Raw genomic sequence first — 18,774 nt, 5'->3', positions numbered from 1 at the left:
ATAATCTTAGTGTTTAGTTGTCTTTCAACAAGATTTTGAAAATTCTTGAAAACTTGAAACACTTCAGATTGTTTCTTAAGAAGATAGATCCAAGTAAATTTGCTATAGTCATCAATAAAGCTTACATAATATAAGTGTCTACCAACTGAAACAGGAGCTGCCCCCCACAAATCTGAGAATACAAGTTGTAAGGGTGCAGTATAAATACTGGTAGAAATAGGATATGGTAGCTGATGACTTTTAGCTTGCTGACATGGATCACAAACTGACTCAAAGCTAGACTCATGAGCGTGGGGAAGCTTATTTTTACTAAGAATAAGTTTAACTATAGCTAATGAAGGATGACCTAATCTACTATGCCACTTTGCAGAAGACGGCTTGATGACGACAAAAGCTTGTTTATTGGATGATGGCGATGATGATGATATAAGCGGGTAAAGACCTCCCACGCACTTGCCCCTAAGAAGTATTCTCCTCTTGTCCAAGTCCTTAACGAAAAAGAAGTAAGGAAAAAAATTCAATGATAACACGATTATCAAGAGTAAACCTATGAACAGAGACAAGATTTTTTGAAGTTTCAGGAACATATAGAATCCTATTTAGATGCAAATTTTTCATGGGGGTTTTGACAACTGAACGACCAACATGAGTAATTTTCATACCAGAACCGCTTGCGGTGTGAACTTGGTCCGGTCCATGGTACTTATCCCTGATGGTTAGCTTGTCCAGCTCACCCATAATACGATTTGTTGCTCTAGTGTCCGCATACCAGTTGGTGTCAATGCCATAACTGTTGGTGACGGCATTTGCCTCCTTCTCATCATAATCATCTTCCTCATAGCAATCCCAACATGCACGGGCACCTCCTGCATGAAATTTGTAACATATTTGGCACTCGGGGTAGTCCCGAGCTGATTGTTGATGTTGTTGCTGCTGCTGTCGTGGACGCCCTCTGTAGGTTCTGCCACTATTGGCGCCAGCACCAGAAGATGTGGGAGGACGCCTTCCTCTGCCATGCCCCCTGTTGCCTCGGCCACGACCTCTGTTGTTGCGGCCATGACCCCTGTACGCCAGATTTGCTGAAGAATTGAAACTGGCACCTTCTGTCTCATCACCCAACATCTCTATCCTTTGGTCAAAGGCGGATATTTGGGCAAAGAGTTCATCGACAGTAATAGACGTCTTGACAGCGCTGATGGCTGCCACCATGGGATCGTAGTCGCGGCCGAGACCTGCGAGTACATAGTCCACCATCTAGGGGTCTGAAACTGGACGGCCTGCTGCTGCAAGTTCATCCCCGAGGTTCTTCATCTTGGTGATGAAGGAAGAGCTGGACATCGTGCCCTTCTTTGTGGTGGTGATGGCGATCCGCAGATTTGTAATGCGAGACTGTGACTGCGATGCAAAAATTGTGGTGATTGCAGTCCATAGATCATAGGTATTTTCCTTACCAATAACCTGTGCAAGGATCTCTTTTGAGAGAGAATTCAACAGATAGCCGAGGACCTGTTGATCCTTCTGTAGCCATGACACATACAATGGGTTTGGCACCCTGGCCATGGTCTTGTCTGATTGCTGCTGCTCCACCGTGGATGGGGGCGCCGCATCAGATCCATCTAGGAGCCCCGTGACCTGCGCTCCTCGCAGGACGGGCATCACTTAGGCTTTTCATAGGAGATAATTCCCCTTCGTCAACTTCTCAGCCGGTGGAGGACCAAGGTTGAGGATGACTGCAGTCGAGGAAGCCATGGCGATGGAGAAGTTTTTGGTAGCTAGATTGGGAAGAGGACGGCTCTGTATACCATGTAAGATTTGATGGAAGCGTTCCTACTCCCTGATGGGAGCCGCAAGGTGTTTATTTATATGAGACAGAAGCCCTGCCGTGACGTACAAGAGTTTGTCTACGATCTCGAGGATACGTACGAGTTACAGAGGAATAGGGAGAGGAAAGAGAGTTACGGCCTGCTACGATTACATAGAGATTACATCGGAAACGCTACAGCCGTTGTATTGCTAACAGTCTGCACCAGAACTGTAACTCTCTGTCTTGATCAATATAGCTCTTTGAATTGCAAAAAAAAAAAAGAAAAAGAAAAGCAATACACGTAAAGTGATCCCCAAGAAAAAACTCACCCATCGCTTCTCCTCGACATCGTCTCGCCGCCGCAGCAACCCCCCCACACAACCTGTCCGATGATGCCGCCGCCTGACGCGGCCACCCTCAGCACGCGCATCGGCGCTTTCAGGCTCCACCCCAATGTCGTCCGCAACTTCTTCGAGCACCACAGCCGCGTCAAGGACGAGGCTGCGCTCTGCGGCGACAGCAGCTCCTTCTCGTCGGAGGATGTCCCGAGGATGTCTGGGTGCGTCATCGGGATGAAGAGCGGGCAGACGGTTGAAATCGTGGACAGCTTGGACATCCTGCTCGACCCCGTCTCGGGAACCCTCTGCCGCGCCTTGCTGGAGAAGAAGGATCACTGTAAGCTGATAGGCAGTTTCAGGATACCCCCCCCCCCCATTAGAATCGTTCGCAGGTTTTGCTAGGTGTGATGACTGCTTGCTTGTTGGGAATTGGGATGTGGTTATGCAGACAAGGAGCGTTGCCCTGGCTCCATCGTCCTGGGATGGTACTCTTCTGGGACTCGGAGCGCCGCCGTGCAGGACACCGACATGCAAATCCACAAGGCCGTGAGTATTTACTTAGAACAACCATTTATTTGTTCAAGTGCTTAACCAATGAGTATTTAATTTACTAAAGCACATTGTGCTTGCGCTTTAGTGTTTGCTCATGTTACCAAGAAAATGTGGGAATTTGATTTTGGCTTGAGAACATATAGTTGAGTGTTTGTTTGATCTGTGCCGTACATTTTAATTGTTCACCCCCTGCATGTATAACCTTCTAATACCTTTTTTATCTAGTTGATGGATGCTAAGGGAAGAGCTTTTTATCTTCTATTAGATCCTGCAATCAAGGCCCCCCAGATGGATCTCCGTGTGTGTATTTATGACTCTGGTGAGTGAAGTTTCGAACCATTGAATGTATTGCAATTGACTTCTTTTGATCCTTAGTTCGATCGACCCTGAATGTGTCATCATACTTCAAGGATTTAATATGTGCCGCATTAACTGCTAGAGGTTTGATTTTATTCTGTGAATCGTTGTCTAGCACTTGACATCTTATTGAATTGCTACTGTTTTAGAGCAACAAATGATATTTTTTTAGTCGCCTAAAGAATTACTCTTGAAATGACGATGTTTCCTAATTCATATATAAGCTAAATCCTCTTTCGACTTATTTTGTTATGGTATATATTGCCTTTTCCTACAAATGTTCATTTATCTATTTGCTAAGTTCCTTCCCTTTGCCATTATTTAGCCACATTATGTTCTAGTATGATATGCATAGCATATCACTAAGTTCTTACCTCACAAGTGTTTACATTGTGCTAATGTTCTTATCTAGTTCTCTTTCGTGTATTTATGCTGCTAATGCTTTTTTTTTATCTTCTGTAACTTTCAAGTGTTGAGCGCTACCGATGGGGGTCCTCAGCTCAACCTTGTCAAATTTAACTGTACAACTGAGGTTGGTGTTCTCCTCAAGAGTTTGTTTAGTTATAGGTATTTGCTAATACAAGCATATTTGATTAAAGATTTTAGAGCCAGAGAGGATATCTACAGACCGTGGCACTGGTTTCAAACGATGTTTCCTCTGTCCAAACCGGGCCGTTTGTGATGCGAATCTACTGCCTCTTGAAAAAAAGTAAGTACTTACTTTCTTTCCTTCCTCTGAGATATGGCTTGAACTGCATTATACATAATGTGATATTGGCAAATGGTTGCTACATCCCTAAATATGCCACCATCTTTATGCCAGAAAATGGAAGAATAGTGATGATTAACCCTCCTAATCTCAGGATAGTGTGAGGGCGGCGGGAAGCTATGACGATTCTTTGGTTGTTGGCAATTTCATTGAATTTCTTTGGTCTTACTTGCGCTTGCATAGAAGTTGCACGTCCTAAGCATCATTCATTTAGGATGCTGCTGCTTGAAACTCCGTCAGGTTTTGCCATGTTCAGTGTTTCGGCGCGATTTCTTCAGTACCCTGAGGTACCGCACTGTTCTCCGCCCTCGTGTGATGTATAATCCATTTTCCTTCCCTTAAATATGGGCCCTATATACCTTATCCCTCATAGATTTTTTTATTTTTCCTTTATACAGGAGATATGGGCATCCTTTACTCGTCTAAGTGATGCATGCGATGTACAGTATAGCTCCTGAATTTACTTCTTTCAATGCTATTTTTTTATGTTCTCAGCCTCTTAACTTTTAGGTTGTTTATTCTAGTTTTTGGACTACAATTTGGAGGAGTCACTTATGGACATTTTCTCCAAGGAGGAAGAGTATTGGAGAAGACGGGGAACCCAAAACTGGGTTCTATTTGGCGCTGCCAATACGACATACTTCCAGGCTATCGCCAACGGTAGGCGGAGACGTGGCACCATCCCTCTGTTATGGGATGGTGATCGGATCCTTCAGGACCCGACTGATATTCGGGCGCACGTGGATGGTTTCCATAAGGAACTATTCGCTAGGCGACCTAGAGGGGGCGTGGCCTTAGCAGACCATATCTGGTCCCTGCCCCAACAGGTCTCTCCTGAGGAAAATGCGGCTCTTATGGCCCCATTTGATGCGGCTGAAGTCGAGCGCTTCGTTAAGTCCATGAATCCGGCTTCGGCCCCCGGGCCGGATGGCCTGCCTGTTCGCTTCTTTCAGACATTCTGGTCCACTATCAAGGATGATGTCTTAGCCCTGTTCCTCGAGTTCTCTAGAGGAACCCTTGATGTGGCCCGCCTGAATTATGGGATCATTTCCCTGATTCCAAAAATTAGCGGGGCTACGGATATCAGGCAATTCCGATCGATCACGGTCCTTAATGTTATCTTTCGGATCTTGGCGAAGGGTTATGCCACTAGGGAAGCCCTTCTGGCACCAAGGATCCACCACCCCAACCAATCGACCTTCACCAAAGGCCGGTTTATTCTGGATGGGATCCTTGTCCTTCATGAAATCCTACATGAAGTTAGGCAAAAACGTCTCCGTGCGGTCTTTTTCAAGATCGATTTTCACAAGGCGTATGACTCGGTCCATTGGTCCTTCCTTCGGGAGGTGATGCTCAAACGCGGCTTCGAGCCTCACTGGGTTACGCGTGTGATGCAATTAGTTACCAGTGGGCGCATGAGGATTAATATTAACGGGGAGGTGGGACCCTACTTCCCTACGGGCCAGGGGGTTCGGCAGGGTGATCCCCTCTCTCCCTTCCTTTTTAACTTGGTGGTCGATGCCCTCGCCACTATCCTGGACCTGGCCAGGAGGGCTGGCCATATTAGAGGCATTTGCCCCCATCTAACTGGGGATGGGGCCTTACTCACCTGCAGTATGCAGACGATACGATCCTCATGGTGGAAGGGTCGGATGAGGACATTCGACACCTCAAGTTCTTACTGTTATGCTTCCAGGAAATGTCGGGGCTTACGATTAACTTCGCAAAGAGCGAGGTTATGGTAATGGGGTACTCCATGGAGGAGGCCACCAGTATAGCCAACCGTCTTAATTGTCGCTTGGGATCCTTCCCGACGACCTACCTTGGCATGCCGATTAGTGATGTGCGCCTTCAGGAGAAGGACCTCCGCCCTACAGTCAGCAAGCTCCAGTTCAGGGTGGAACCTTGGCAAGGACAGTGGCTCTCCAAGGCAGCTCGGGTGGTTCTCATGAACTCGTCCCTCATTAGCCTTCTCATGTACCTGATGAGATTCTATAGTCTTCATGAATCCCTGCATCTGGATATTGCTAAGTACCTCTCCCCTTTTTTGGGCTGGGGAGAACAATAAGCAGAAATACCACATGGTAAAGTGGTCTGAGATTTGTAAACCCAAGGACCAAGGTGGACTTGGTGTAATCTCCTCGAAGCGCATGAATATCATCCTTCTCACCAAATGGCTTTGGCGCATCGAGACCGGTGCCGACGGGCTGTGGTTAGATATCATCCGCGCAAAGTATTTGCGTGGACAACCACTTGCATTTGCCCCCCCGGGGGGAGCTCCCAGTTTTGGCAATCAATTATTCAGCTGCTACAGGTCCTCCGAATCAGCACCACAATTGCTGTGGGCTCGGGATCTAGTGCGCTATTTTGGCTGGACCGGTGGTTGGGAAGCAGACCATTTGCGGAGAGGTTCTACACGTTATTCTCGATATGCTCCCACCCGATGCTTTTGGTGGGAGCGGCTCTCCAAGACCTTCGCGTCATCTCTTCTCGTCGCACCTTCGGAGGTCTGGAGCATGCGTAGTGGGAGGAGCTTTTGGAATGCATCACGCTTCACAACCATTCGACCGAGCCTGATATTGTGACTTGGCACCTTGAGTCGAGTGGCTCCTTTTCGACTAAGTCCCTCTACCGGGCTATTCTGCCGACCCTGGGGCCCAATGAACTTACGGTTCTTTGGGTAATCAAATTGCCTCTGAAAATTCGCATCTTCATGTGGCAATGGGTCTGTGGTCGTTTGCCCTCGGGCACGGAGGTCCAGAAACGACATGGCCCGGGTGATGGCCTCTATCCTCTTTGTGACGTCCCTGAGGACTCTAACCATATATTCTTCTGCTGCCCGGCGACATGATTCCTCTGGAGTTGCTTCTGGGACGTTGTGGGTGGCTCTTGGTGCCATGAAAACCTCCCTGACTTATTTAGGGAGGTTTTAGATGCCCAACCTCTCCATAGGCCTTCCCTTTGGGTCGCAGTAGGCACCCTCGCGTGGACCCTCTGGAACTGTCGCAATAAATAAGTGATCGAGCACGTCATCCCTTGCCGTGTCATTGACGCCGTCTTTAAAATGTGTGGCTTTCTACAGCTATGGAGACCGCTTAGCAAGCGGCGGGATCGTGTCTACATCGACTCCATCGTCACCGCTCTTTGCGCTTCGGCCGCCGCAATGTCCCCGCCTCCGGATCTGAACTAGAGCGTCTTTCTTGTAGTTGGGGCTTGTTGTGGCTGTGCCCCAGTCGGACCTCCGTATTTTTTCTTTTTGTTATTTGCAATATGTTATCTTTCGGTGTTGGATGCTTGGTGGTTTGCTTTATAATATAAAGCCGGTGAAACCCTTTTTCGTATTCTATTTTTGGACTGTTGTTGGGCATTTCCTGTTTTGTGCTCTTTTACAGTACACGTTGCCGTCTCTAAGCCTTTGACATTTTGATGGGCTGACCACCTGAAATTACTTATTTTTATGCATATTTGTTCATTTATGTTCTTGGTCTCATACATTTTAGCCCATCTGAAATTTAGGTAGTTTATTCTAGTTTTTGGACAGTGTTGGGCCTGTATTATTTTGTGCTCTTTTACAGTTTTACTGTACATATGTTGTGTTCCAATCCTTTAATATTTCGATGTGTTCCCCACCATCCTATTTGCAGGCTATCTCCACCCTTGGTTTCATTAAGGTTGATAACAAATCTATTGCCTGGGATAGTGTTGTTGGTCCTGGTGAGGATCTGGAAAATTTCATCCTAAAATTCAATTTTACACAACCTTTGATCGTTCCGGACGCACAACTTAAGTATGTTTTGGAGAACAAACTTGTGAGTTAATGTTTACCCTAATCTATTATATTGTTGTATTTCCTTACTTCTTTTATTTGTGTGTAGTGACTAATATTTACCTTAATATATTATATTGTTATATTTGTTTCTTCTTCAGAAAGTCATTTGTTGGCTTGATGCACACATTGTTCATGAGATGACGTGGGGACTAAAGTATGTCCTGGGTGAATTTGTACCTGAAGAAAAGGACAACCTAACTAATGAATATCATCTTCCGCTGAGCAAGGAACTGGAGAAGAAGGTAAAAGCATGTGGATTCAGTGTCTCACCACGAATGGTAAGTTTTCTCGCCTTGCTACTATACATACTGCTAAGGGAAAGTAGTGGCTAGCTACACCCAAGTTCGGTGCACTCCATGATGAATTGTAAAAACAAAACAAATCAAAAAATATGAAACTTCATGGCATTGATTATGAACAAATGTTTTAGGTGCTTACAAAGGTTGATGGCCAAATAACATCAAATGATCTCCATACAAACAAAATACAAAATCTGGTCAAACAATGCACATACGTTTGAGCACATTTTTTTGTATAGATCTCTTCGGATGTCATTTGGCCAGCAAATTTTGCAAGCACCTAAAACATTTGGTAATAATCGAAGTTGCAAATTCTTAGAGTGATTTTTCAATACCCCATGTAGATGCAGCCCCGCTACACCCACAATTGGAAACATAGCAAAACAAATCAAAAAATAAATCTGAAAAATTTGTAGTTTCGATTATGACCAAATGTTTTAGGTGCTTGCAAAATATGGTGGCCAAATGACATCCGAGGAATAGAAAAGGAAAAATATGCTCAAACGTATGTGCATTGTTTGAGAAGAATTTCTATTTCATTTGTACCGAGATCATTTGATGTTATTTGACCACCAAACATTGCAAGCACCTAAAACATTTGTTCATAGTCAATGCTACGAAGTTTAGATATTTTCTTATTTATTAGTGTTCATCTTGGGGGTGGATCGAACTTGGGTGTAGCCACTACTTACCCTCGATCGTGGGTGTAGCGGGGGTGCATCTACCTAGGGTATAGAAAAACCACTCCCGACTGCTATTGTGTGTTACATTGCGGTATCTATAACTAGAATCAAAGGTTTAGATAAGCAAACACAAAGTAGACTCTAGATTACACCTATAGATAGTGAATGAACTCAACTAAGAAATAAACACGAGGGTAATAAAATAATAGTCCTTTTAAAGTGACAACAATCCACGGTTATTACCTTCCTTAAGCCAATCAACTCTTGAAAACTTTAGTAGGGTTTTAATGTACCCTTGTAACAACTTCACACACAAGATCCATTAAAAATAGAACTTCACAGACAAATCACGAGTTCACCACGTAACATAAACCCGTTGCCTTTGAAGGAACAAATTATCCATAAGACTGATATTCTTTTCTACCCCCACATGCATATTGCATGCAGTGAAGTTAATCTATGTGTTGTTCTCGTGTTTCATTGTTACCGAGCCCACTTACAAACTGCAGTGATTTAGGGGTATTTCCCTGTTATGCATCACTTTGGTTATTGAAAGCATGATAATAACGGGTTGGGCTCCTCTGCTGTTATGTTGTCACTGTACGGGTGTTGTAGCTTCAAAATCCATCATTCACTCTAATCCAAAGGCTCTCCTTCATCTTCCTCGTTTCTCTCATTAACTAAAAACACACAACACCACCACGCTGCACGTTCCTCAAGTTCCCTGCACAGGCGGACCGGCCAGCCAGGTTGTCCACACTGCGGCGTTGGTTTAGCCGGCACACACGGCGCCGGTATGCCAAAGGCCAGTAGCTCAACTCCATATGATCAACCAACTCTGCGTCGAAGGAATACTAACTCTGCATGGTGACTCCATTTTTAGTTGCCACATGACGCCTTGTTCTACTTATCCTACATCCTACAGGAGGTTGGCAAGCTCTCGACCTCTGACATCACCGTCGTTGTGCGTTTGGGCTTCACAAGCATGACTGTGCCGACAACATAACATCGTGATTTTAGAAGCCATGAACTCCTGGCGTTTGGCGTCCCGGCAGCGTTGGTGCCGGCTTAACCAACGCAGATACATGGACTTGTGGACACAATCTGGCTGGCCGGTCTGCCGGTGCAGGGAGCTTGAGGAACGCCGTTGTGGGCTGTGCTGGTGCTGTGTTTTTTTAATTAATGAGAGAAACGAGGAAGATGAAGGAGAGCCTTTGGATTAGAGTGGACGGTGGATTTTGAAGCTACAACACCCGTACAGTGACAACATAACAACAAAGGAGTCGAACCCGATAATAACCGGCACGCGTCTAAAAGAAATTAACTATTATTTGCGACGTTCCTTTCGATTACTAGAGGGTCCGTCTCTGTGCATACATTAGTGGAGGTAATGTGCATTTGCAAAAAGATTGGTTAATTCATTTTAAAAGCAACTAATACATATATCATGTTCAAATATGAATTAATTATCGTGACCCTTAATATATTTTTAATTGCATTGATAATTAATGTCACTTGGGAGTTCATGGCGATATTGTCGGCCTCCTTAATTCATTTTGATTGCATTGATATTAATGTAATTTGGGAGTTTATTATTTATATTTATCGCTGCACAAAAAAAATATGAGAACCAAGCTGAAATGTGCAAAGAAGGTCGATGCTTGCTTTCTGCACTATGTCTACTACTCTACGTCGATGTTAATTTGTACCATTGCATGTAGCTTGCTCGTAAATTATCTTCATTTGTTACATGTTTATTTTTGACCTTGCAAAAACATATTTAGTGATTGATAATTATCTGTACCATAATATGTAGGAAGAATGTCAATACTCTTTTTTAGTCTCGAAAGGTTTCCTAGAAAAACAATCCACTTTTTTATTATTACAAACCATCTAATCAAGCTATCTATGTGAAATTTAAGGGTTGATGTTTTTAATAGGGTAGCATCACATGTCTTAACCTGCCATGCTTATTTCTCCTTTTATCTTATCAATTTCAGATTGACAGAGAGTTTATAACCACTATTGGTTACATGTACAAACTAGAATTAACTTCAGATAGTCTCTCTGTGTTCTTGCACCATAAATTTGATGACTGCTTTTATGGGCGTCGCATGTCTGACCTAGAGTTTGCAAAAGCTATTGCAGACCGTCTCCATTTCTCCGAGGTTAGTGGAGTTGCTGCAAACGATAATTCAAGTGATAATTAAGTGGTTATTGACGAATAAGGCGTGTTTTCCTTGTTTGGCACAGGAAATTAGACCAAACTATGGCGAATATAGCAAACAAGATATACTGAGGTTCACCGAATTTATTTTGGCAGCTCCTGATTTGAAAAATGATGCTATGTCACATCTCAAGCTAATGGAGGCAGCAGCTAGTGAAGATCCTTTGGCGGTTCCTGACAAGAAACATTCATGTCTCAAAAAAGAGGAAGATGATAGACCCAAGGTTTGTGCTTGATGTGCTTTCCCCTGTTATATTTATTTTTTTCTCTCCTGATGATACCTGATACAAACATTATCTACGCAGAAGCTAGGGACAAGGAGGAGGAGAGCAGCTGAAAGTGCGTTCAAGATGCCTGCTTCCAATAAGAAGGCAAAGGTCGCAATACCGCCGAGCCAGAAGACAGGTGTGAAATGCTAAGTTTGTGGCATCTCCATTGTAATCTACGTGGCTTTGGTGTTTGATTATATGCATTTCTTGCAGGTGACAACGAGGGGGTTGTCCATGTGGCGACTTCGCACCCGGCAAAGAAGACGGGCAGGACCCTTACAAGTAGGGCCGGACAGAAAGCTTGGGGCTCAAGGCTTTTGAGGGCCAGCTGGGTTTGGCTCGGGCTCAGCCCGGCTCGAAGGTCCAACAAGCCAAGCGCAAGCCTCCGACCAAGCTCGTGAAGCTTGACAAGCTGAATTGAGACTCGACGCACACAAAAAAACGGCACAAACTTTGCGGAAAACTAGCAATACACGACCATATATAGGACAATACAGGAATTTATTGGTCGACAATTCACAAATCCAAAAGAAAAACAGTTCAATAAGGTAACATTCATACATGCGTTTGTCCATCAAATTTTCTAAGTCTCTCTCAACAAGGACAATTCAAGAAAAAGTCAGTAGATCACACAACGCCTGGTGGTTTACTCCATCTCAGTTTTTGCAGATTAGAATCAAAAATGTTTGCTAGCCTATAATCAATTCTTTAGTCAAATAACCCGCAATCAAAGAAGCATCTCATACAAAAATCCAACGGAGTGAAATCAGTGAATACCGACTCTTCTTGAGCGTCATCAAGACACTAGCTGGGAATAATACCCGAGAGTCATCACGAGGTAGTCCATCTTCCGCGCCTCCCCAGCATCGCGTGGAATTGCCCGACCCTTTGGCGGCTAACATGCCGAGGAGGACAATACGTCTCAGTGCCCCGCAACGCAAAACTCTTCCAGTTTTAGTTTTAGACTGTGCTATGCATCGGCCGGTAGATGAACTGGAAACATCGACCACCTCCTGCGCTGTTGGCTTGAGGCACAAATAGCCGCCGGATCTTTCCAATGAGGTGCGTCGTGAATTGCAACATGGTAGAGGTGTCACTTAGCTTTTCCTTCATCCCATAGTTTTACTACTGTCACGTTTCAGCTTATTCATTGTGACATTTGGGCTTCACCCGTTGTAAGCTTTCCCTAGGCTTCAATCGGACACCTCTCTCACCTTACGTCGCTTTTTTCGTTTGCCCAAAACCAGTTTCATGTTATTAAAAGCATGCAATATGAAAATGATGGTGAGTTTATTAATGGCTCCTTAGTGACCACATACCTCACCACAAAACGGGAAGGCCGAACGCATGATTCACACCAACCTGTGGTTGGATGGTTAGAGGGACTGTGGTATCCCAGCCCACCAGGATTCAAGTCCTGGTGCTCGCATTTATTCCTGGACTATTTTAGGATTTCCGGCGATGCGCATTCAGGAGGAGATGTTCCCGTCGACGACGAGGTGTCTACGGTGACTCCGTAAATTTCAAGATGGTATGCCGGCTCAGTCTTTCGAAGGGTGTGCGTGTGCGTTCATAGGGGTGAGTGTATGCACGTGTATATGAGCGCTTGCGTCTATACTGTATTAAAAAAAATGATATCGCTCGTACTCTTCTTCTTCAAGCCAACCTAACACCTCCCTTTCGATGTTTTAAAAAACACCTCCTTTTGGGTTGGGGCCCGTCACACCGCCACACACCTACTAAACCCACGCCCTTCTGCCTCCATTCGTCACACAACATCATACTTTCTTCTATATGGCCAGAGCATCCTTCCTATGATCACCTACGCGTCTATGGGTGTCTATACTTCCCTAACTTGTATGCCATATCGCCACATAAGCTCGCTCCTAGGTTCACGCGCGCGGTGTGTTTTTCTCGGGTGTGCTTTTACCTCCACTCTCGCAAAGTCATCGTTTCCTGTCACGTCATCTTGGACGAAAATTCCTTTCCTTACTTGCCATACACCCCAGCGACTACAGATCTGCACCGGCCGCACAAAATCCGCCCAACCCGATCCCCCTCGGATCTCCCGCCGAAACAACCTCGTACCAGGTCACCCCACGCCCGCACGGATCCCACCCATCCACATCCGACACCCCGGCTTCCACCAGTCTCCACCCGATACGCCTGGATCCAATCCGCCTCTAAACCCTAGCTAGCGCACGCCGCCGCTCCCCCGGCCTGCACCTTGCACGCCGCCTCTGCATGCGCACCTGCCGTGACTTATGACTCGCCGCAAGCGGTCAGCGATGTCGTACTTGGAGGATGCGACGGACTCGAGATCGGAGGATGAGACGGACTCTGGATCGGAGGATGACGAGATAGCTCAACAGGGGGCAGCCGCAGCGACTTTGGCGGCGGGGTTATCGATCAAGCTCGTGATCGACACCAAGTCTCAGAAGGTGCGGTTCGCCGAGGCCGGAACCGACGTCGTGGAGTTCCTCACCGGCCTCCTCTCCCTGCCGCTGGGCACCGTCGTCGACCTGCTGACCAAGGAGCACATGGTCGGCAGCATCGGCAACGTCCTCGGCAGCGTGGAGAAGATGGACGCCGGCTACAAGGGCAAGGAGCGGCGCCTGAGCCCGGCCGTCGGCCCCGCTGCGCTCTCCCGCCTGCAGCAGCTGCTGAGCAGGCACCTCAACAACGGCCGAACCTGCCATTGCACCAGTTCGATGAACAATGCCATCACGCGAGCAGCCGCGGGAACATCCACGACGGCGTCGCTACCCACGGCCACGTACACGGTCGGGGACGACCTCTCGGTGACTCCGGCTTCTTTTTTCTCGACCATGTCGCTACTGGGCATCAGGCAGTTCGCACAATTTGGCGGCGAGGACCTCAGCGGGCTGCAGGAGAAAACCGTGAAGATCGGCAAGGAAGAGGTACGCACGTGTTGTGCTTCGGTTTTTAACTAGGAGTTTTGAACTGCTGGTGATTGATTTTATTTTTCTCTGCATGCGTTGGAATAATGTAGGCGCTGAGGATACTGGCTGCTTCCCTCAAGTCCAAGACCGTGCTGACCGATGTCTTCCTCAAGAGTCAGGAGTGAAGCCATTGTCCACTAATAGTAATTCAGAATTTCATTATCATATATATCATTATGATAGAAAGGATATATTTTTCAATATCACTTGAATTTAGTTGCGATGGCATATTTTTCTTGTGCGGCTGCTGCCGTGATGAATCAAAGATTTTGCCAATGTTGCTTTTGTTGTTCCTCGGTTGATTGTCTCGATGAGTGGGTTTTAGAATTGACAGTTCAGTATAAACTTGAACTAGAGTTTCGGATCAGCATACACAATCCCTACATCACTAATTAAACAAACACATACTGTAACATAATCAGCCATGCAACACATAGTAGCAGTGTAGGACCTCATGAAATGGTACTGGAGTCCCATCGGTACTGATGGGGCAGTAAGTACTGGCGGTTCTAATGTCGGTCTGAAGAAATAATCTTCTCCATTGGGGAGCCCTTTCAGGCAACCAAAATAACCTGGGTGATGCATGATTACCACTTACTTGACGTGAATGGGGGGTATAGTAAGAGCACTTCAGGTAGTTCACACAAGTGGCATCGCAAGAAGAAAGGCAACCCAGACAATCTGGGTGCTGCATCCATGTTATTGTATCAAGCATTTTGTTAAACTATGCATTTAGCATCATCATATGTGCATGACAAACGTGCCAACATGCATGGATGATCATTGCAGGGATGCAGAAGTTGGGTGGTAATGCCGGGTGTTTGAGTCAAGCTATGATTCGCAAGTGACCTTCCACAAGGATAACATGGAGTTTTCATGCTTAGATGAGGTGTTCCTATCCCTAGATGACTATGATGAATTTAGTTTACAGAAGAATTAGAACCTTTGCTAGCATAGTTGATAGAATGAGTTTTGTGCCTATGATGCCATCTGATCATGGTGATACACATAAGAGAAGCTTCTTTCTTAATGATCAATTGGTACGGTAGGCATAAGCTTAATTAGCTCCATCTAGACCAAAGATGTAATTATTCTCCTCAAGGTGTATAAAATATATTTAATATGTTTTGACTACTACAGAATATAAGTGTGTAATGGCCTAATGGGCAGTCTTTCAACTAGCGCTTACTCAAGCATTTGATGGGTTTACCTAAATAGCAAAGGGCATGTCCTGGATGGTCATTGTATGAGGTCACAGTGAGCACTATAAAGAGGCTTGTGGGGGTTATGAATTAGAGCATCTCCAGCCGTTGGCCCCCCAGGAGGCGCTAAAAATCGCCCCCTGGGGGCGCACCGGCGCTAAACCGCGCGCTGGGGGCGTGATGCCCCCCAGTCGCGGCGCCCACGTTTTTTTGAAAATTTTAATTACGGCACAAACACGGTGCAAATTCAACCAAACTTCCGCGAGTTCGTTCATATTTAAACATATTTTACAAAAAAGGAAAAAAAACTACTAGGCTGCTCCTCGCCGTCTCCCTCGCCGCTCCTCGCCGTCCGCCGCCCCTTGCGGTTCTACATGCCGAGGAGGCTGTAGAACCGCGTGTAGTCGCCGTCGTCGTCATCGTCGTCGTCGTCGCCTCCTCCGCCGCGGCCGTCGTCCCTGCTGCAACCCTCCCCCGGTTGGCGCGGTGGGTTGGACGGTCCGGGGGCATCCTCGTCGTCGTCGCTGACGAGGATCACGACGCCGTGCTCGTCCTCGCGCCCACGTTTGCGGGCGTCTATCTCCTCCAGGGCCCGGTGCTGCCGGACCATCTCGTCGCGGAGGTAGTCGTCCCACGCCCACTGTAGGGCCTCCTCGTTAGAGAAGCCACACCGGGCTATCTCCTCGTACTCCGCGGGGAGGTCGGGCTCCGGCTTTAGCGCGACGAGGACGAAGTGGCCAGAGGGGGGTGGAGTCGCCGATGCGGACGCTGGAGCTGCGTCTGCGCCCGCTGACAGGCGTGTCCTGGGGTTCCGGCTTAACGGAGCGGAGGCAGGGAGAGCCGGACGAGCGGCCGGACGAGGAGGAGGACGCCCCGTGCTGCTCCATGCGCCTCGGCGTCCACGAGCTCCCACGTCAGCGAGAGAAGGACGGGGGAGCGAGGTACTCGAGCCTCGGCGTGTTGCCGCCCTCGATGTACTCGAGGACGGCCTCAGCGTGCGGCCTGGCACGCCCCACCATCGGCGCCGCCCCTCGGAGTTGAGCCTTCCGGAGGGCACGGCGCCGTTCATGGCCTCGAGCTGTTCGGCGTGGCGGCGGCGGAAGTATGGCTCCCAGAGCGGGCTGTCGGGGACGTACCGCGGTCCTTCCCTCGCCGCGTGCGGCAGGGGGGCGTGGATACGTGCGATCTCCGCACGCCGCGCCGCCCCGGTGGGTGGTGGTGGCACCGGGACACCGCCGGCGCTGGTTCTCCATGCCCCGGGCACCCGCATGTACGGCGGGACCGGGTACTCGGCCTCGAAGAGGAGCCGAGCTTCGTCCTCGTGAAGATGGCGGCGGCCGAAGCCGTTCGCCGCCGTGCCGTCGCCTGGGAAGCGCTCGGCCATGCTTTGAACTGGAGAAGGCGAGAGAAGAGGGAGGAAGGGGGAGAAATGGCGCATTTGCGGTGGAGGCTTTGTATGTGTCTCGGGCGCGCTGGGGGTCGGCTTATATAGACGGAGAGGCGCCGCATACGCGTGGCGGGCGAGGGGACGCACGTCGTCTAGTCTTCACTGCGCCGCCCGTGAGGCATCAATGGAGGCTGACCGGCGCGGCAGCGCGCGACAGGTTTGGCATTGATTCGCCACGGGAAACGAGGCAATGAGGACGACGAAGCGGCGTGAAGAGCGATGAGTCGCTGGCAAGGAGGGTCCACGGCTCTTTCGCGCCAAAAACGATTCGCCCGGTGCCCCCGAGCGCCCCCCAGCGCGCTGGGTTCGGGTTGGGTCCGCCGACGCCAATTTCGGCCTGAGCCGGCGAAAACTGGGCCCTTGGGGGCGCGATTGGGCCGATTTTTTGGCGCCGGCGGCCGAAAAGTCGCCTGGGGGGCCGGGGGCGCGGCTGAAGATGCTCTTAGCTAGGACTAGTTTCCGAGAGATGCAAGCAATGCTTGTGCCTGCCAACTACAACTCATTGCGTTTCTATGTGTTGTGAACAATGTTATTGTGCCCACAAATCAAAGGCCAAAATGAGTCAGTCAGATGCTTTTAGATCACACGGATAAAAAAGAGCATGGTTATAACTTCCGCAAGCATATTGCTATGGATGTCATCAATGAGATAAGCTCCAAAAGGTAATAATGTATATGTGTGTACATTGCAGACAGAAAGTGTGTAGGTGTGGGCAAGTGGTACCACCATGCAGTGGTGACGCTTGCCAAACCAGTAACCACTGAAGTTTGTAAACTTGTTTAATCATTTGCAGTGCATGATGCATAGTGCATTGGCTTTAGATCACTAATCATGGATAGGAACTGTTTAGCAACTTCTTTTAGTACTATATAAATGGGTATTGACTTCTTAATCCAACCCTAGAAATGTGATGATATATTCTGTTTGTCCTAATTGAAGTTTTTTTAACATAATAAAGACGTTCATACATACACATATAAACTCACCCCTATGACGCACGCACGCACACCCTACCCCTATGAGCACCTCCGATAGATTGAGCGGACACATCATCTTGAGATTGACGAAGTCGCCATAGACGCCTTCGTAGTCGACGACAACGTCTCTCCTCCCACAGAACACACATCGCCGGAACGCCTGAAATAAATCCAGAAAAATGCGAGCCCCAGTGTCAAAAGTCTAGGACTTGAATTCAGGTGGGTTGGGGATTCACGTCTTAATAGAAGTTTGTAGTGCCTCCATCCATGGTTTCAGCATGCTTGTCGTTACTTCTCAAGGCTTGTGCAATGCACGCTGACATCATACGAATGTGAAACAAAAAACATGGGTAAACAAAGAGAAACACTCAACTAACTGTAACTATGCTAGTGGTTATGGGACTTTTGGATCATTGCCTTCACTTGCCCTGCCAAAAAATTGGGCGTTGACCCTGCCTTGGTGGTCATTTCGATGGAGACCAAAAAGTCGGTGCGCCTACACTTCTATGACAACCGTAGTTCAATTCTCAGCCAATATTTTCACCAGCCACGAGATGCAATACAAGATAGAAATGTGAAGTTGGCATTCCAATATTAGCAAACAAATAAGATATAACAAAATGTATGCTTTAAGTATTTTTTTTTGTACATTCTTTGAAAATCACAGTATCGAGTATGGTCATGATATTACTCGAGCCAAATTTGACCAGATTACGTATTATTTACAAAATAAGTGTAGTTAATATGAACAGTAATAGGAATACATGATAAAAATGCACCAAGACGGTAACCGAAACAATTGCAAGTGTGGAACTAATCATAATTTATGAATAGATAACACTATACACCCAATAATCACTCATGATTTACCATGTAAACATTAACCATTAGCCCATGTGAGTGTGCGTATAACTTATCATGGAAGTCGTTTCCTTAAATGAGCAAAACACTATTGGAAAGGTTGCTATCAAAGCCATTTCAAACCGGGATTAGGGAGTCTAGAAACCAAACCTATAATAAGTAATGCGCCACAAGGGTTCAAGGAAATGAGAACTCTA

At 47.1% G+C, this 18,774-nt stretch overlaps 1 protein-coding gene and 1 pseudogene across 1 annotated transcript; both read left to right on the top strand.

Moving 5' to 3' along the window:
• The first annotated feature begins 2,110 nt into the window (after nucleotides 1-2,110).
• On the top strand, nucleotides 2,111-11,674 carry LOC123064888 (uncharacterized; annotated as a pseudogene).
• Nucleotides 11,675-13,137: 1,463 nt separating this feature from the next.
• Nucleotides 13,138-14,384, top strand: LOC123064887 (uncharacterized). The gene is made up of 2 exons (XM_044488282.1): nucleotides 13,138-14,048; nucleotides 14,141-14,384. Exons 1-2 carry the CDS (start codon nucleotides 13,392-13,394, stop codon nucleotides 14,213-14,215), a joined length of 732 nt encoding a protein of 243 aa, XP_044344217.1. The 5' UTR covers nucleotides 13,138-13,391; the 3' UTR covers nucleotides 14,216-14,384.
• Nucleotides 14,385-18,774: the final 4,390 nt, after the last annotated feature.

Source organism: Triticum aestivum, chromosome 3B (assembly GCF_018294505.1).
Source record: "Triticum aestivum cultivar Chinese Spring chromosome 3B, IWGSC CS RefSeq v2.1, whole genome shotgun sequence".
Taxonomy (NCBI): Eukaryota; Viridiplantae; Streptophyta; class Magnoliopsida; order Poales; family Poaceae; genus Triticum; species Triticum aestivum.
The sequence above is the reverse complement of the archived record's forward strand: the minus strand, read 5'-3'. Positions and strand labels throughout refer to the sequence as shown.

Bases quoted from the DNA above. Each gene is read 5' to 3' on its own strand.
- LOC123064887 (XM_044488282.1), top strand. From the start codon at position 13,392: ATGACTCGCCGCAAGCGGTCAGCGATGTCGTACTTGGAGGATGCGACG. The intron at 14,049-14,140 runs GTACGCACGTGT...GGAATAATGTAG, and splicing joins TGAAGATCGGCAAGGAAGAG to GCGCTGAGGATACTGGCTGC.